Source organism: Pseudonaja textilis, chromosome 11 (assembly GCF_049901715.1).
Source record: "Pseudonaja textilis isolate UNSWEBS1 chromosome 11, rPseTex1.2, whole genome shotgun sequence".
Taxonomy (NCBI): Eukaryota; Metazoa; Chordata; class Lepidosauria; order Squamata; family Elapidae; genus Pseudonaja; species Pseudonaja textilis.
In genome coordinates, this window is record NC_142000.1 from 19,214,017 (window position 1) to 19,232,271 (window position 18,255).

The 18,255-nt window shown below is 41.9% G+C and overlaps 1 protein-coding gene across 1 annotated transcript in view; it reads left to right on the forward strand.

The window, feature by feature from the left end:
- The first annotated feature begins 4,137 nt into the window (after window positions 1–4,137).
- LPCAT2 (lysophosphatidylcholine acyltransferase 2) overlaps window positions 4,138–18,255 on the forward strand; it is a 28,772-nt gene continuing 14,654 nt past the window's right edge. Inside the window, 6 exon segments of the mRNA XM_026714048.2 lie at window positions 4,138–4,358; window positions 13,268–13,372; window positions 13,374–13,408; window positions 15,694–15,911; window positions 16,616–16,728; window positions 17,870–17,930. Of these exon segments, the coding sequence (XP_026569833.2) occupies window positions 4,143–4,358; window positions 13,268–13,372; window positions 13,374–13,408; window positions 15,694–15,911; window positions 16,616–16,728; window positions 17,870–17,930 (748 nt within the window). The 5' untranslated portion in view covers window positions 4,138–4,142.

Genomic DNA, 18,255 nt, shown 5'->3' on the forward strand with positions numbered 1-18,255 from the left:
AGCTGGAAAACCGAAGATTCCCTTTTAAGTCTTCAATTTTACCCTGTTATATCTGGCGGTGGAGGACTGGCTAGGACTAATTGAGAAAGAAGCGTTGAGGTTGAGATTGGGGGTTTACTTATAGTATCAGGTCAGAATCCATGGTGTCAAAAATGCAAAGTTACGATGTTTCAGTCTACATGAGATACTCCATCCACTCTTGTAAAAGGGCTTTCATATAGGTTTATCAGCCTGAAAACATTGTAACCTTGAGACTCTCCATCAGTTCGCTCCAAGAGTATGATTTTTAACATGATTTTAAAAAAAGGATGCTTCATTACACCTATTGGAAGTGATCCTACAGGGTGCATTTAGTGAACAAGAAGTACATTAAATGAAACGGACATTGACCAAAGTCACGTGTAGTTTTCCTGACCCGATTCCATCCACTCATTTTTCTTTTCTGGAGTATGGCTTCCAGAGAGTTTTGAAGGTTGCGTGAAGCAGGTTAACCCCATGAGATGTAGAAGTCTGGCAAGCAAGACTCAAGTAGCACCCTGGACAGCGCCTCCGATGTTCAGCAGGTGGGTTCCAGAGAAGAACTCCAAGACTCAGAAGAAAGGACCTTGTAGGCAGGAGACCCTATACCCTTTCTGGTTACTGCTCCATCAAGGCAAACTCAAACCAGAAAGTTGCTCCTAACCCTGGTTGGGACGTTGGCTTTTCTCTTCCTTCACACTTAAAAGTTTCAGAAGGTTGCACTCCTATTACTTTCCAGACACTCATCAGGAAATGGGGGCTCTTGGCAGCACTGTGCATTTGACCTTTTGTAATACAATCAAAGGGAGCAATGGCCAGCACTTGAAGTTGAAAGAATAGAATAGAATAGAATAGAATAGAATAGAATAGAATAGAATAGAATAGAATAGAATAGAATAGAATAGAATAGAATAGAATAACAGAGTTGGAAAGGACCTTGCAGGTCTTCTAGTCCAACCCCCTGCTTAGACAGGAAACCCTATACCATTTCTGACAAATGATTACCCAATCTCTTCTTAAAAGCCTCCAATGATTGGAGCATTCACAACTTCTGGAGGAAAGTTGTTTCCCTGATTAACTGTCCTTACTGTCAGGAGATGTCTACTTAGTTCTAGGTTGCTTCTCTCCTGGATTAGTTTCCACCCATTGCTTCTTCTCCTGCCCCCAGGTGCTGACTTCCTCTTCTTTGTGGCAGTCCCTGAAACGCCAAACTGAGTTTGGACCAGTGAAGCTTCCAGTTATTCACCACTTTGCTTCTGAATCTAGGCCAGAGGTCTCCAAACTTGGCAACTTTAAGACTTGTGGACTTCAACTCTCAGAATTCTGGGAGTTGAAGTCCACAAGTCTTAAAGTTGCCAAGTTTGGGGACTCTTGATCTAGATAGTCAAGGCATAGTTGTTTTTTTTTTTTACTGATGGCTTTACTCACCAGGTCACAGCTATAGCTTTGGATCAATGGAACATTGTTGTCAAGTCAAAAACTTCCACTGTAATATATCCTGCTAGTTTAGGGACCTGGGGTCAAATTGTACCTTTCCAGTGAATTCATAAGTGAACTGAAGCTGGGCCAATCACTTACGTTAACCAGATGTCTTTCTGCAAATTTAAAAAAAAGATATTTACTAGGTATGTGCAAGCGTTGTCAGATCCTAAATAAGAAAACAATGAACATGGCAGTGCAGATGTTTCAACATCTTTTGGGTCAATTGTTTGGCAGAAGCAATTCCTTTTCAGTAGGTTTAATAGACTTTCTAGTTTAGCTTCTGAACATTTTTCTCACACTTCCTTGCAGAACTGAGGCCAGAGGGCAGCAAAGAATCATTTTTTCTTTCCAATCCAGATATATAGCAGCTCTTAAGCAAGACACATGAGCTTTAATTTGCTGAGCAATTTTTTTATTATTATTTACTTCCTTTGGGCTGATTTAATTACTAAGCATTATTATTTAAAAAAACTTAAAAAAATACAGCCTTAACACAAGATTTTTTTAAAAAAAACCACACACCCGACATTGCTGTTGTAGGAAGTTATTCATCCACCCCCCTCCTAGAAAAATGAAACATCCTAGGAAATATTAAAAAGGCAGCATATTTTCCCTAAAAAGAGTAGAAACTCAGAAGCAGAAACTCACCTCAGAAGCAGATGCTCACCCCCCCACCTTTGCTAATGGACTCTGCCCTAGGCCAGCCTATTTTACATAACAAAGATCTACTCCAGGTAGAGCTATAATAGGAATTGCCTAAAGCCCTTTCATTACATCGTCATCCAGCAAGGCTCACCAAGCCTGGGACTCAGGACAGCCTACAGAGTTGCCCCTGTGTGGCCCCACGGGAGTCTGACAACCAATCAGAATAGAAGCTCAATTTCAAATCCCAACAAGAGGGCACAAAACCCAGGCACTCTCAGCATCTTCCTTCACCCAACCTCTTGAAGCACGGGATCATCCTTTTCACTTTGGAGCTCCAAGCCACGTGGTCCTGTCCACCATTAAACCATCTTTCCAAACAGCCTCTATGTTTCTAGTGTCCTTTTCCACCCTTGGAACTGAACCCAGAAGGATAATTCTTCCAACACTGTTTTATGTTTTCTGCTTTTTGTCCCTGGAGGGCTTTATATGATGAGTTTTTGTTACCTGCTGAAATGCAGGTGATCAAGGTAATGACTCTATTAATAATACACAACACAAGGATATTTCTCACTCCCTGAGAAAGCAAAAAAATTGCAGAGGCCCAGCTGTTACAATTGCCACCTCATCTAAAAAAGAAAGTTTTTTTTTTTAAAGGGCTAGACTGCTGGAATTTCTATTTTTAGGGCTTGAGGGTGGTGTGCCTGAATCAGCAATGAAACTAGTTTCTCCTTTCCCACTTCCTTTTCCCGTTCACACCTAAGGCTGAGTCTTCCAGAGCTCAGCTCAAATCCAAAGAGGAAGTTCGCTGCCTTCGGTTGTCAATCTTTCATGTCTTTGATCCTCTGAAAGTTTCCTTAACTCAGGGGGTCTTCAAACGTGACAGCTTTAAGACTGGTAAACTTCAACTCCCAGAATTCCTCCTCCAGTCATGTTAGCTCAGGAATTCTGGGAGTTGAAGTACACAAGTCTTAAACTTGCCAAGTTTGAAGACCCTTGTGATAGATGATGGATGGATGGATGGATGGATATGGATGGATGGATAGATGAGGAGATGATAGACAGACAGACAGACAGACAGACGGACAGATGATAGATCGATCAGGGAATCTTCAAACTTGACAGCTTTAAGACTTGTGGACTTCAACTCCCAGAATTCCTCCTCCAGTCATGTTAGCTCAGGAATTCTGGGAATTGAAGTCCACAAGTCTTAAACTTGCCAAGTTTGAAGGCCCTTGCCTTAACTGGATCAGAAAAACACGTGAATAAAGGAGAGCAGGCAAAGGAAGAATCCATTCCTTCGCTCCCACCTCAAAATCCTGGAGAATTTACTAGTACCCTTTCCAACTAACTCACCGTATTGGAAGGGGCAAGGTTTTGCCAGGCTACCACTCCCATCCTGAGATACATGGCGCAGCTGTCAAGGCTCCAACAAATCCTTTCTTTCAAAAGGCAACTGAACTATGTTTTTTTCTTGAAGAAATTTAAAAAAAAATCCAACCCGGTTGAGGCAACCATGACCTGGATGACTGCGAATCTCCATCGACTTGGGGGTCAAGAGTTTTGGGAAAAGCCAAATTTCTCAAGAGCGTCGGGAAGTTTTTTCGCCTGCCTTCCAAACATTTTCTTTACAGAATTCCTACAATTTTCATTGTAGAATTCATTGTTTTCGTTGTCCTACATTATTCTCCTTGCAGAATGAAGCCATGACTGGGGGCAGCCAAGTGTTACAATTTATTTATATGTTTTACAGCTCAGATCTTGGCGTTCTCCCTCCGTTGCCTTCCAAGCAAGGACCCAAGTTCTACATCCCGCAAAAAAAAAAAAAATCGCAAAAAACCGGAAAGTGTGTGGGTCAGAGAGGCTTTCCTCACCTTTACCTTTCGCCTGCCCCTCCCCCCACGGCCGGGTCAGGTCGAGGTGTGTTGCGCAAGCGCCTTGGAGCCCGGGAGGGGCGCTGCTGCTACTGCCGCCGCCGGCTGCGCCTTTTTCAGCACCCGATGTTGCTTTGCACAGAAGCGGCGGCCGTGGTGACTTTGGAAAGCGCCTTGCCAGCTGGCGACATGGGGAAGGTGCCTTCGGCCACGCCGCCGGAGCAACATCAGGAGCAACAGCAGCGGCTCTTCCTCCTGCCCAGGCAACGGTCGTTGGCCTCCCCTTTGGTGCTCAACCCCTTCGTGCAAGAGACGCGTCTGGACGCCAAGGAAAAAACCTGGGTAGGTTTGGAAACGGGCGCCGGGAGGGAAGAGCGCTTGGGCAGCTGCGTAAAGGAAAGCGCACGGGAGTATAGGGGATTTGGGGGGTGAGGGTGGGGAGAAGTGGGGGAGAAGTTGGTGCCCCCCAAGTTGCAGCAAGGCTGGAGGGAGGGCCAAAGACATAAAAAGGCAATTCCTGGTTATTTCCTACCGTTTTATTTCTGGATTTGAGGGCTCCTTGGGGCTCTCTGAGCTGGGCGGTTTTCTTGCAGACGTTTTATGACCCAACTAGGTAACACCATCACTACTAGAAGGGGGTGGGGGTGTACGGAAAGCAGGAGGAGGACTGTGGGGTCCTTGGTGCTCTCTGAGCTGGGTGGGTTTTCTGGCAGACGTTTCATGACCCAAAGTTGGGTAACTTTATCAATGTGGATAATAGTTTGGGTTATGACAGAAAACTTTCCAAACTCAGAGAGCACCGAGGACCCCACAGTTTTCAACTTTTGAACTACAAACATTTCTCCTTTATTTCCGGGGTTTATTGAGATGCTCGGCGTTTTATTCCTCCCCGGCGTTAGAAGTTGCGCTGAAGGAGAGGCTGGAAGCGTGAAATCCCATCTCTGGGTATGACGGAAGGTAGGGGGAAAATCCCGGACGGTCCCACGTCTCCTGGAAGCCCGAAGCGCACCTGGGGAGGTGGGATATAAGGAGACGTGGTGCCGGCAACTTCCAAGAAGTTAGCTCCGGAGGTTTCCGCTGATGTTTCGCAGCCTTGTAAGTCGGATGGATGGTTGTTTTGCAATTGGGGCGGTGTGTAACTCGGTTAGGGGAGACAAAGTGGTGGGAGGGGGAAAGGAGGCTTGAGAGGAACACTTTTTTTAACTTGGTTTTTTTTTTAATTGCTTTGAATTATGATAGTTCCTTTTTGGGGGTAGAAAAGCTTTTAGTGTAAAGTCGAAGCTCTGTGGTGCTGGATTGTATAGTCTTTGGGGTCTGCTTAGAAGTGCCCCTCATTCTCAATGGCTCCGGGGATTTCTCTCCCCAACTTTCTTGATAGAACGCAGAGTCTGGGTGGGGTTGTAAAGGTCATTTAGTCCAGCTCCTGGCTCTGGCCAGCAATTGAAGTGGAGAGGGCAGCCCCAGCAACCCTCCTTAGAGGTGGCTTTGTCTCTTCTTGAATGGATAATTTTGAGAGTTTCGACATCAATTGCACAGAGACCACAAAATGGAAAGAAATGGAAGAAAAATTCAATAAAAAGCAGAAAAAAAGAGAAAGACATGTAGTGAAAAATGATACAAAAACATCAACAATTATTTTGTCTGTTTTAGTTTCTGGTTTAATTCTGTTGTTCTGTTGTTCTAGGCCAGAACAACTTTTCATATATTGATTAAATGTGTAGCTCCCACCGACCCTGGGCAGAGAGAGACAAAAATTGTACTTGTCTTTGCTCCAAATCTTGTTCAGATGGTCTTTATTTTTCAGTCCTTCCTCACAGGGTTTGAGTTCCACTTTTGTAGCTGCATATGGCAACTTTCCATTTGCAAAAGCATATCTATTTTCAAAAATACGCCTTTTGGGCAAGAATCTGCCACAAAGCTTTGCTAGAATTTGGCCCAAAGTTCTGGATTTATTATTTCAAAAAAATCCAAAAAAACCTCAAAGGTAAAATCTAAGAGAGATAGACTGCTTCAGCATGTGGAGGTTCCATCTCATGATGATGAATAGCCTTTGATTCATGTTCCTGCTGGCTTGCTCCACCCTTTAAAAAGAAAACTTGACTAAACCAAATATCCTTTCTGCAGCAGGAGGGCTGCACCTGTTGCACTTCTGCCTGAAGACAGTGCAGGCTTTTTATCTCCAAATTTCCTCTTGTCTCCTGCTTACTCTTCTTGCAACGCTATTAGGAAATAAGTGCCTTTCCGCACAATTTCATAGGCGCGGAAGTGAATGTGAAAAATGTTCTTGTTTTGGTGAATGGACAGGAAGGAAACAAAACCCAGACATTTAGAAAGAACAAGACCTGAATTCCAGAAGTCCTTGATTCAATATTTAACATGTTATTATTATTATTTTTTGAAAAATCCTGCTGGAATAAGCAGATTTACAGTAGATTTGATAGCACAGCCTGCTCAGGGGTTGTCTCTAATGTAGGTTGATCTCTGACCTTGGGGCTTTCTCTGGTCTTAGTTTCCCCATTTCTGAATTGCAAGTGTCTTTTAGAACTTCCCCTTTTGCAAATGTTTATATTTAAGGACAGGATGTTTCCCCCTTTAGTAGCGAGCAGAACTTACTAAACAGGAATCACTGTGGAAGTTGGAGTCTACCTCTTTTCAAGCAACTCATTCCGTATCGCTTCAAATCCTGGGTTATGTTTTAGTTGCAATCAGTTGCTATGAAGATGGTTTCCTGTGCTCCCTTGTCAGTTGAAACTTGTTGGTTTCTAATCTCTTAAGTCAGGATTTCCCACGCTTGAATTGAGATTTATATCTTAATGATTTATCTTGGTTCACGGTTGTCCTATGCAAATACTGGCCTTAAACAGAGTTTACAGAAACAGGGAGTCATTTCTGGTCTATCATTTCCTTTCCCAGTGATTCTAAACTCTGTTGACTCGGCTTAAATTCTGGCAGGGAAGCTTTTGAAAACAAAGCTGGATGAGAATACAGGGAGTCCTTGACTGACGACCACAATTGACGACCCATTTGTTGGTTGATAAGTGAGGCGGTTGTGAAGTGAACTTTATCTCATTTTATGACCTTTCTTGCTGCAGTGGTTAAATTAGTAAAACAGTTGTTCAGTGAATCTGGCTCCCCCACTGACTTTAACAGATTTAACAGATTAACAGAGTTGGAAGGGACCTTATAGGTCATCTAGTCCAACCCCACACCCAAGCGGGAGACCGTACATTATTTCTGACAGATGGCAGTCCAGGCTCTTCATGAAAGTCTCAAGTGATGGTACTCCCACAACTTCTGAGGGCAACTTCTTCTTCCACTGGTTGATTGTTCTCACTGTCAGAAAATTCCTCCTTATTACTTATAGGTTAAATCTCCCCTTGTTCAATTTCCATCCATTATTCTTTGTCTGGCCTCTGGGTGCTTTAGAACAGGGGTCTCCAACCTTGGCAACTTTAAGACTTGTGGACTTCAACTCCCAGCAAAGCTGGTTGAGGAACTCTGGGGTTGAAGTCCACAAGTCTTAAAGTTGCCAAGATTGGAGACCCCTGCTTTAGAAAATAGCTTGACCCCTTCCTCTCTGTGGCAGCCCCTCAAATATTGGAACACTCCTTGTCTCCCTTGGTCCTTCTCTTCACTAGACTAGCCAGGCCCAGTGTCAACTGAAAAATATTTCTCTGGTCTTTAGAGTTGTCAGGAGAAAGAGAGTGGGGGGAGTAATACATACCTTAGATAGTCACTAGGTGGCTGAAGCTTCTGGCACGCAAGATTATTACCGGAGAGCATGATTGATGACTCTTGGCTATGGATGTGTCCCATTGGAGAATATACATCCAGGGGGTGGGGGAAGACCAGGGTCAAGGGTGAGATGAATGATGTGTCTCAGTGTCGGCTGCATCCAGGTAACACCGACATGTTCGCTCCCAATAAATGATTTCAGTTGCCGAGTGTCTAAATTTTGATCATGTGACCAAGGGGAAGTTACAATGGTCATAAGTGTGAATAATGGTCTTTAAGTCCCTTTTTCACTACCTTGTATCTTTGAAAGGTCACTAAATTAATTGTTGGAAGTGGAGATCTACCTGTACAGTGGATGCGTAGCAGAATAAAAATTCATGAAAACACTGCTAGTTTTGTTGGTAATATTAGCTATATATTGCAGGGACCACTCAAAACTCTGGTTGGCTGGTTTTAAAACATAGATTTAATTCTAACGAAGCTCCTCCGTTTCTTAGCTTGTGAGTTTTTTTTTTCTTCTTCAGAAAGCAGGAATAACCTGATATTCTAAGAAAGTAAGTCACCATTCTTGAATGCTTTCAGACAAGCATTTCCCGTTTTCTCCTGGAACCACAAAACCCTTGCACCAAGTTAATCATCTGACATCGAAGAAAGAAAAAAAAAGATAAACGCAAAGAAGAAGAAATATTCTTTTGGATATATATTTCTTTCTTAAATAATATAGACCAAAAATTGCTGGTAGTTCTTGTCTTCTTGCTTGCTTATAAAGAGGTTGTTGCAATATAAAGATGGCCAATTGGCGCCCATTCAACTTTTCCAAGTTTTTATTACTAGTGATTTGCTTTTCCATTTTCCCTTAGTAAGATTTTTTTAAACTAAACATTGCAATTATATACCAGAGATATTGTCTTTAGATACTTCTAAGGACTGGAAATATGCCAAACATGAAAGGATAGTTTATCATTCACACAGTGCGCTTGCAAAAAAGAGAAAAAATACTGGATACAAATACATATGGCAATTGCTGTTTACTTCCTTAGATATGGGAGCTTCATCATTGGAGGCTTTCAAGAAGAGATTGGACTGCCATTTGTCAGAGATGGTGTAAAGTTTCCTGCTTGGGCAGGGGGTTGGATTAGATGACCTACTAAGTCCCTTCCAACTCTGTTAATCTGTAAATCTTTTGTTTTGTCCTTTTTGTTATTCACCATTTCTTTCTTTTACCCTTTCATAATCTTTACATTCTTCTCAGTTTCAGTAGCTTTTTTAAATCTTTGCAAAATCTTAACAGTGTTTGTCAAATTCAGCAGCTTTAAGGTGTATAGACTTCAATTCCCAGGCTGGCTGGGGAATTCTGGGAACTGAAATCCAACACATCATAAACTTGCTAAGTTTGAGAAAGTCCAAATTATAGGATTCTTGTATTGTTTATAAAGGAAGAGTGCATTAATAATAATAATAAAAACATGAGCAGGTCAAAACCAGCCACAAGCAAGCAAGTTCTAAAAAAATGTCTTCTGAATGTTTTCAGGAGCAATGCAATTCAAAACCTGTCTTTTGTGCTCTAAGGGTGTTTTCTTGGCCACAAATTTGTCCCTGTGTTGGGACACACCCTTTGGCATCCTGCAATCCTCCTGTCTCGGACCTGAAGTTTGTTTTAGGCAGAAGATTGGGCAGATCTGGAAATCTGCCAGCCAGAAGGACATTTCATAATTTCCCCTCTGAGCAAACTGCATTCCACTTAGCAACATCATCCGAGAGGTATTATCTTTGAAGGAAGTTAAACAAGCTGTTGCTTTAGCTGCAGGTTACAAATAGATCTCCAAGCATTTGCAAACCTGGGGATTGAAGTCCATACTCTTCATAATACTTGTTTCCCCGAAAATAAGACCCTATCTTATTTATTTATTTTTTGCCACCAAAAAAAAGACACCAGGTCTTATTTTGGGGGGATGTCATCCACTGCAGAGGTGGTCTTCAGCAGGTTCTGACTAGTTCTGGAGAACCGGTAGTGAAAAGTTTGAGAAGCTTGGAGAACTGGCAAATCCCACCTCTGACTGGCCCTGCCCTCATCTATTCTCTGCCCCCCTGAGTCCCAGCTGATCAGCTGAGTCTTCTTTTGTTGCTCTGCACATGAGAATGGAGTTGGAAAGCAGGTTAGTGGGGTGGGGAGGGAATGGGGACTTTGCAGTATCCTTCCCCTGCCATGCCCACCAAGCCATGCCCACAGAACCGGTAGTAAAAAAATTAGAATCCCACCACTGATCCACTGACTAACCTCACTTGCACGCATCTCCCCCAGTCTCCTTTTCACTGCTTGAGGCCTTCAGGAACTACTACTTCTGCAGCTGGCAAAGCTTTCCTGAAGGTCTCTGCAGCTGATAACAGAGATCTGGATCAATCCAGAGCATCGTTCTCAGCTCCAGAGGCCTTCAGGAAAGCCTTGCCAGCCTTGCCAGCTGCAGAAGAAATGGGCTGGCAAGGCAGGTGTCGGGGTGGGCAAGGCCTGGCTACAACTGTCCAAAGGTAAGTAGTAGGGCAGCTACAACCCCCCATCTCCACCCTAGCTTAATTTTTACCCATGCACTCTGGAGTGGGTGGGATCTTAATTAGGGCTTATTTGGGGGGTAGGGCTTATATTGGGTGCATGTGTAAAAATCAAGCTAGGATTTACTTTCAGGGTAGGTTGTATTTTTGGGGAAACAGGGTAATTTGAAAATTCCGGTGTGAGTTGAGGCCCACACCTCTTCATAATAATTTGTAGGGGGCATGCATAATGTGCCCCCTATGTGCCTACCGTCCCTGTCCTATTGTTTCTTTTATTTTTCTTATATGTACCCATTTCCTGTATTCATACCTATGTATATACTTATACTTATTATCTTGTAAGCAATTGACAAATCAAATAAATAAAAAATAATAATTTGTAAATTCTGGGAGCTGAAGTCTATGCCTCCTAAACTCACTGAGTTACAGGATGCCCATACTTGTTTCAAGATGGCCCTCGACTTACAACAGTTCATTTAGTGACTGTTACAACGGCAATAAAAAAAAAGTGGCTTACGATCATTTTTCACCCTTGCAAGCATCCCCATGGTTGCATGATGCAAATTCAGGTGCTTGGCAAACAAATCGTATTTATGACAGTGAGGTCATCCGATCCCCTTTCGGGAACCTTCGGACAAGCCAAGTCAATGGGGAAGCCAGATTCACTTAACAACCATGTGACTAATTTAACAACGGCAGGGATTCTGGGAAAGTATGGCCAGAATGGTCATGAAATGGGGCAAAATTGACCGAGGAACTGTCTTGATTAGCAACAGAAATTTGGGGCTCAAACTGAGGTCATAGGTTGAGGATTTCACTTAACAATATCTTCATCATTTTATAAGGAAGACTAAAAAAAAAAATCCTGCTGTTTTAGCTGCAGGTGAGAATGGTACACTTTTGCAATAATTGTTCTATTTTGTCAAGAATGAATGCTTCTGTTTACCTTTCCTTTTGCAATTATGAACCTGGTTGTTAGGAGGACAATGATTTAATTTCCGTTCTTTCTTTTTTAAGAAGAAGAAAACCTTAGTATTCTGGCTCATTCCTTCTCATATCTGATATTTTTAAACTTGAAAATATGGAACATCAGGATCTTTTCTTTATGTTCACCTTGCCGTGGTTGACCTCTTCAATTAACCCAACACTGAACTTAAACTTTTGATGATCTAATCGCACCTGACATTTCAAAGAATATTTTCTTCTTTCTTCTCTCTACCTTTTAACAAGGCTTGCCCCGAATGACCAATATACGGTCTGCCTTAAGCATTGAAGTCTTTTATTTTTGTGAAAGTGCTGGACTGCATATGAGTATACCTTTAAATTAATATTTAACTATTTCTGACATCTGCCAGGTGAAAACACATCTTGAAACAAAGCATCTGACTATGGAGAAGGCTTCCAGAATTTACATGAAACCTGCTTTGCTAGAATTGGTTGCACGTTAAATTACTCTTAATGGGGCATTGCTTTCTATGTCTCTCTGTGGTTGATTAATGGATTATGACTTGGCCCAGGCCATTAAAAAGTTACTTCAGTTTTTGTCCAATCAATATTTGCCCATAACTTATTTAATGTATTCAGTGTTCATTGATGACAAATCCCTCCTTTATGAATTTCCCAAAATTCTGTTTTTAAAGCTAACGACATTCACAAAATCTTGTGGCAAGGAGTCCCATCTGCAATGCATTTTTAGTTATAGCAATTTAACTTTCTCAGACATCTGGTTGTTTCATCAGCCACATTCAAATGTGTGGTAATCTGACTGTCCTTTTCACCAGTTTCTGAACGGAGTTCTCCTTCTCTCACATACCATTCTAGGAACATCGCTTTTTAGGAAAAATAAACCAGCCCTGTGGATTTGTTTTTGAAAGGAGAGGTGGTGGAGGGGATAGAGAGAGAGAGAGAGAGAGAGAGAGAGAGAGAGAGAGAGAGAGAGAGAAATATGTGTTCAGAAATATTTGGTGTTCAATTACTCCAGTTGAACTGAATGGATGGCTCTTAGCCCAGAGGTACAGTTGGGCTAAGATGAGATTGCAAAATCATTTAATCAGATTGGCGAAAGACTTAACAGCTTCATTTTTACAACTTGCAAAGCTTGTTAACTTTAACTCGGGATATTTTATGATCCAGTGCATAATACCCTGCTTTAACTCAGTATATGAGTTGAAATAAGTTTTGGGAAGACAACCCTAAATGGGGATATTAGAAAGATGGCTGGATCTGGGGGTTTGAGTTTAACAGAAATTGGAAGGGATCTTGGAAGTTTTCAAATCCAACCCCCTGCTGAATCAGAAGACCCCAGACAATTCCAGACAAATGGCTGTTCAGTATCTTCTTAAAAACCTCCAAAAACCCACAAGTTCTGGAGGCAAACTGCTCCACTGATTGATTATTCTCACTGTCAGGAAGTCCTTGGTCCAAGCTTGGTTCTCTCCTTGATTAATTTCCACCCATTACTTCTTGTCTTGATCAGCAAGAAGTGGTTTGGTCAAAATTGTTCCCCGATGCACAAATTTAGATAAAGGTAAAGGTTCCCCTCGCACATACATGCTAGTCATTCCCGACTCTAGGGGGCGGTGCTCACCTCCGTTACAAAGCTGGAGAGCCAGCGCTGTCCGAAGACGTCTCCGTGGTCATGTGGCCGGCATGACTAAATGCTGAAGGGGCACGGAACACTGTTACCTTCCCACCAAAGGGGTCCCTATTTTTCTAGTTGCATTTTTTACATGCTTTCAAAACTGCTAGGATGGCAGAAGCTGGGATAAGGAACCGGAGCTCACTCCGTGATGTGGCGCTAGGGATTCGAACTGCCGAAAGGCTGACCTTTCTGATCGACAAGCTCAGCGTCTTAGCCACTGAGTCACCATGTCCCTTGCACAAATTTAACCCGAGACTTAATGTTTCTGAAGTCAAGAATATCAGAAGTTGTCCAGATTGTCTCCTTAACATTATCCCTTCTTTCTCAGGTGTTCTTCTTGGGCCTTATCCTCCTTCCTCTACGCGTTACGTTCATCCTGCTCCTTCTGTTGCTGGTATGGCCTTTTGTACTTCTTGCAACCTCCTGCACCACCTGAAAAAGGCTCAGCGCCACTCCGAGGATGGAAAAGGTAATATGGGAAATAGTTAAAGATCATTTTTTGTATTTTTCATGGACGCATCACCTGATTAGGAAAGAGCACAGAAGGTGAAACAGTTGCAATAACTGCTGCGTGGGTCATTTATTATGGGCAACATAATCTTAATTTTTCATTCTGCCCTGAAATGAATGTTGACTCTACACAAATCACCTCCTGCTTGTGTTTGTAAATGTTGCTTAAGAACCCAACGGTGCTCAAGATAACAGGAAATTTGGACCAATTCCAACATTTTGGAGCAGAACTGGATTAAAAGCTCACACACATGCACTTAATTTTATCCTGTTTATTGCAAGCGGAAGTGAAGGACTGCAATGTTTTATTTTGGTCCTTTTGCAAAACAAAAGAATGACTCTAAACTTCTTGTTTTAAGATTGGAAGACATATGTTTCAGTGTTGGCTGACCTGTACTGTGGAGTTAATGATAACAATATTTATTTGATAACTATGTTTATTTTCTGCAGCATTCAGAAATCTATTCCAAAATTCTACCCTTCTGTCTATCCACCCATTTCTTTTAATTTTGCTAACCGATCTCATAATACATATTAATGCTCTTCCTTGCATTTTTTCCCAAAGTCTCAACATCTTTTTGGTAATGTGGTGGCCAAAATTTTACTTCCCCTTTTCAATGCTTTTAATTGAAACTGTACACTTTTCATATTGTTTGTGCATAGCTTTGTGGGTTTGCTTGCATTGTACGTTTTAGTAATAGTGTGATAGGCTGTTCTTTCCTCCTCACCCCCCCAGCCCCCCAACCAATGAAAAGGGCTGGAAGTAAATAAAGATGCAAATGAATAATTAGGACATATTGATTCACCGGATGGGAATTGCAATGGTTGAATGAGCCAGTCAAGCATATGTAAATGTTGGAAATTGCTTTAGGATTTCTGTTGTAGAAACAGGGAGAGGCATCCTGCCCAAGTCTTGTAGTGCTGGGGAAATAGCTGAACAGTGTGCGTGTGTGTGTGTGTGTGTGTGTGTGTGTACAACTCATATTTACATTTGAGTCAGTGTTGACTCTTTGCCCAACTTCCTGGATAAGTTTTCTCCCTGCAGTTTTCTTGCCAGATTTCAGAAGCGATTTGTCATTGCTTCCTTTCTAGGGTGGAAGGAGAAGGACTGGCCCAAAGTCATGCCAGTCTCCTGGTTTCTGGCCTGAGGCCTTAAACCAGAGGATGGGCCCTTTTACGACCTGTGGACTTCAACTCCCAGAATTCCTGAGCCAGCCAAGCCACAAAGGGGGTCATAATTTGCCAGGAAGGATGGCTTAGGAACCAGTAAAGCAACACATCTCTCTTTATTTCTTTTTTCTTTTAAATTTTATAACATATAAAAATTCCATTTTTAGTTAAACAGTGTGTTGTCTGGGTACAAATATTTTTAGAAAGTGAAGTGTTTGCAACAATATTCATTACATTGGTATTAGTTTAATAATACTAATAATACTAATAATTGACTGGATAGTGGATGTGGCAGTTCCTGGAGACAGCAGAATAGAAGAGAAAGAACTGGAGAAGATAACAAAATACAAAGACCTACAAATAGAAGTAGAACGACTATGGCAAAGGCAAGCAAGGGTAGTACCAATAGTCAGTAGGTGCCTTGGGTGCAGTCCCAAAACAACTGAAGCACCACTTGAACACCATCAGTGGCATTGACACATTTGCCATCAGTCAATTGCAGAAGGCAGTTTTACTTGGAACAGCTTCCATCCTGCGGCGATATCTGTAACGCCATCAAACATCCAGATTTGCCTATTCCGGGTCCTTGGTAAGGATTCAATAGGGGAACAAAAATGCCAAACCCAGTCTGAACATCTGGCTGACTGTGCTAATAATAATAATAATAATAATAATAATAATAATAATAACAACAACAACAACAACAACAATAATAATAATAATAGCAGCAGCAGCTTATCCATTTTAACAAACCTCCCTTGTATCATTAGTCCTTTTCTTGTATCTACATGTTTCTAACTTCTATTTTTATTAGCTAGCCATTGATAAAATGAGTCCCATGTGAACAAGTATTCAGTTTCTTCCTTTTCCTCGATTGTGTTTGTCTATCCATTTTTGCACATTCTAATATTTTTAAATCATATTTTCATCTGTAGGGGTCTCTTCACTTTTCCATTGTTGTGCAAATACAATTCTAGCTGTAGTTAATGCATGTAAAATCAAATATGTATTCCCTTTGTTGTACTTAATCTGGTAAAATGCCCAATAAAACATCTCTTTTTATTTCTGTTCAAGGAGAATATCCCACATTGGCCTCCTCGTCTTCGGTCGAACCTTGTTCTTTGCAATGGGCTTCAAAATCAAAGTCAAAGGGAAAGTCGCTAGTCCTCAAGAGGCACCCATCTTAGTGGTCGCTCCACACTCTAGCTTCTTTGACAGCATTGTTTGTGCCGTGGCAGGCTTGCCCTCTGTGGTATCCAAGGAAGAGAATATCTGGGTGCCCATTTTTGGCAGTAAGTGTCCCGGCAAAACTCGAGCAAACCTGTTGTAGTTCGCCGGCAGCCTGTGGAGATGGCAGTGGAATCAGACAGTGGGGAAAAACGGGGACCTGTCCGGGAGTCTGGGAAGGACTCGGATGAGGGTCCTGCATCCAATGCAGAGATGGGGCCAGGACCATCTGGGAGTGGGGTGCTGCCTCAGGGGCCTCCAGAGTCTGGCAGCAACGAGGAAGAGGAACAAAGGGCGCCTGTTCCCAGTGTGCTTGTGCACAGAGCTGCTACAAGGCAAGAGCAGCTGAGACAAGAGGGGCAACTTGGGAGAAAGGCTGGGAGGTGATTGTCCCTCCCATAAGGGATAAAGGACAGGCAAAGATGATGAAATCTTTGCAGAAAGCAAAGTCATTTGTTCTATTCAGATTAATCCTTGAAGCTCTGTGTGGATTTTGTACTTTGGTTGGTTTTTTATAGTACACTCTAGTTGTTGGCAGCAATTCAAAGGAGAGAAAGGTGGGTGCTTATCTCAAGGGAGTGTTTGAGACTCATTCCCGGCTGAGAATGAACATTCCCAGCATTGAAATAAAACAAGAGTTGTTCTTACTAAGCATGTGCTTAATTACGATCTCGGGAAGCCTTGGTCAGAACAAAAACAACAGTTTTCCCACTTTTTCTTGTTGCAAATTTATTTGCAATTTTATTTTTTATTTATTTTTTTTGAATAGGGTTCATTGATGCCCTCCAGCCTGTGCTGGTCTCACGGAATGACCCAGATTCACGGAAGCATACTATCCACGAAATAACAAAACGGGCAACCTCAGAAGAACAATGGCCTCAGGTACCATTTCTACAGCTCAGCTTCAGAGTCTTCACAGCTTCATAGTCTCGGGAGCTTCGGGAAGCTTCAGGGGAAGGAAGGGTTTGCTTTCCTGCAGAAAATAGCTGAAACTATTTTTTTCTCAGTGAAGACATGGTTTTGTGGCGTTGTCGCAAACCCTCCGTGGTTTGGGTTTAGATGAATCTTCCCCATTTGGCTTTCTCTAAGCTCGTCTTTCCTTTGCGTTCTTTCCATCCTTTTTGCAAAAATGAAGACAAAGTTTAGCATGGACAAAAAAAAAAAAAGCAGAACAAATGGTCTTGAGTCGTGGTTGGCATTGCATTCAGAACAGAACAGAGTCAGAAGGGAGCTTGAAGGTTTTCTAGTCCACCCCCCTGCCCAAGCAAGAAAACTTGTACTATTTCAAACAAGTGGCTGTCCAGTCTCTTCTTAAAATCCTCCAGTGATGGAGAATCCACATCTTCTGAAGGCAACCCGTTCCACCGGTTAATTGTTCTCACTGTCAGGAAATGTCTCCTTAGTTTTAAGTTGCTTCTCTCCTCGATTAGTTCTTATCCGTTGCTTCTTGTCTTACCTTCTTGTCTTACATTTTGTATGGTGGAATTAAGGTGGTCAAGCAAGGTGAATTTTTCTCTCCCACACCCCAGTTCCTAAAATGCCAATTCTTTTTAAGAATTGTAGCTTAATACATCTGGAGGTTATCCTTTAGAAGAAATTTGGTAAACTTAGTAATATCTGTACCTGAAAAAACAGACTGATTTTAGAGTGCCCTCTGGCGGTTAAAAAGGATTTTATTAAACTGTCCCAGTGTTTAAGATTTAGAGAGAAATCAGGGTTAACTTTCTCAGCTGCTGTTTGAGAGAAGCACTGTTCCCAGTATGTTGGTTCTGGGAGAATTATCACACAGTCAAACCTGAAGCAGGAATTGTCAAATTTGCAGAATAATTAAACATAAATGATTCTTTCTTTCTTTCTTTCTTTCTTTCTTTCTTTCTTTCTTTCTTTCTTTCTTTCTTTCTTTCTTTCTTTCTTTCTTTCTTTCTTTCTTTCTTCCTTCCTTCCTTCCTTCCTTCCTTCCTTCCTTCCTTCCTTCCTTCCTTTCTTTGCTTTTTTCTTTCTTTCCTTCTTTCCTGCATTCTAGGTAATGATTTTTCCAGAAGGAACGTGTACAAATCGATCGTGTTTGATCACATTTAAACCAGGTGAGAAAGGCTTCACTGGATGACTTATTTTGGAAAAGCAGAAGGAACAGTTCAGGATGTATGCCAGTCATTTCAAACATTGTTATGGATTTGTTAGTTTCCTGTTTCCTATTACAGTAATATAGTTGAGCAGTACAGCACATGGTGACTGTGCTGTTTGTTTGCTCTGTTTGGTGCTTTATATATACAGAATTTCTAACAGGATGCCATGAGGGAAAGAGAGAATGAGGGTCAAAAAAAAATGGCCTCTTTTTTGAGCACTGGGGAACTTTTTATCACGTTTATTTTATTTTGAGGTAAATAGATATTATTTACTTTCTACAAA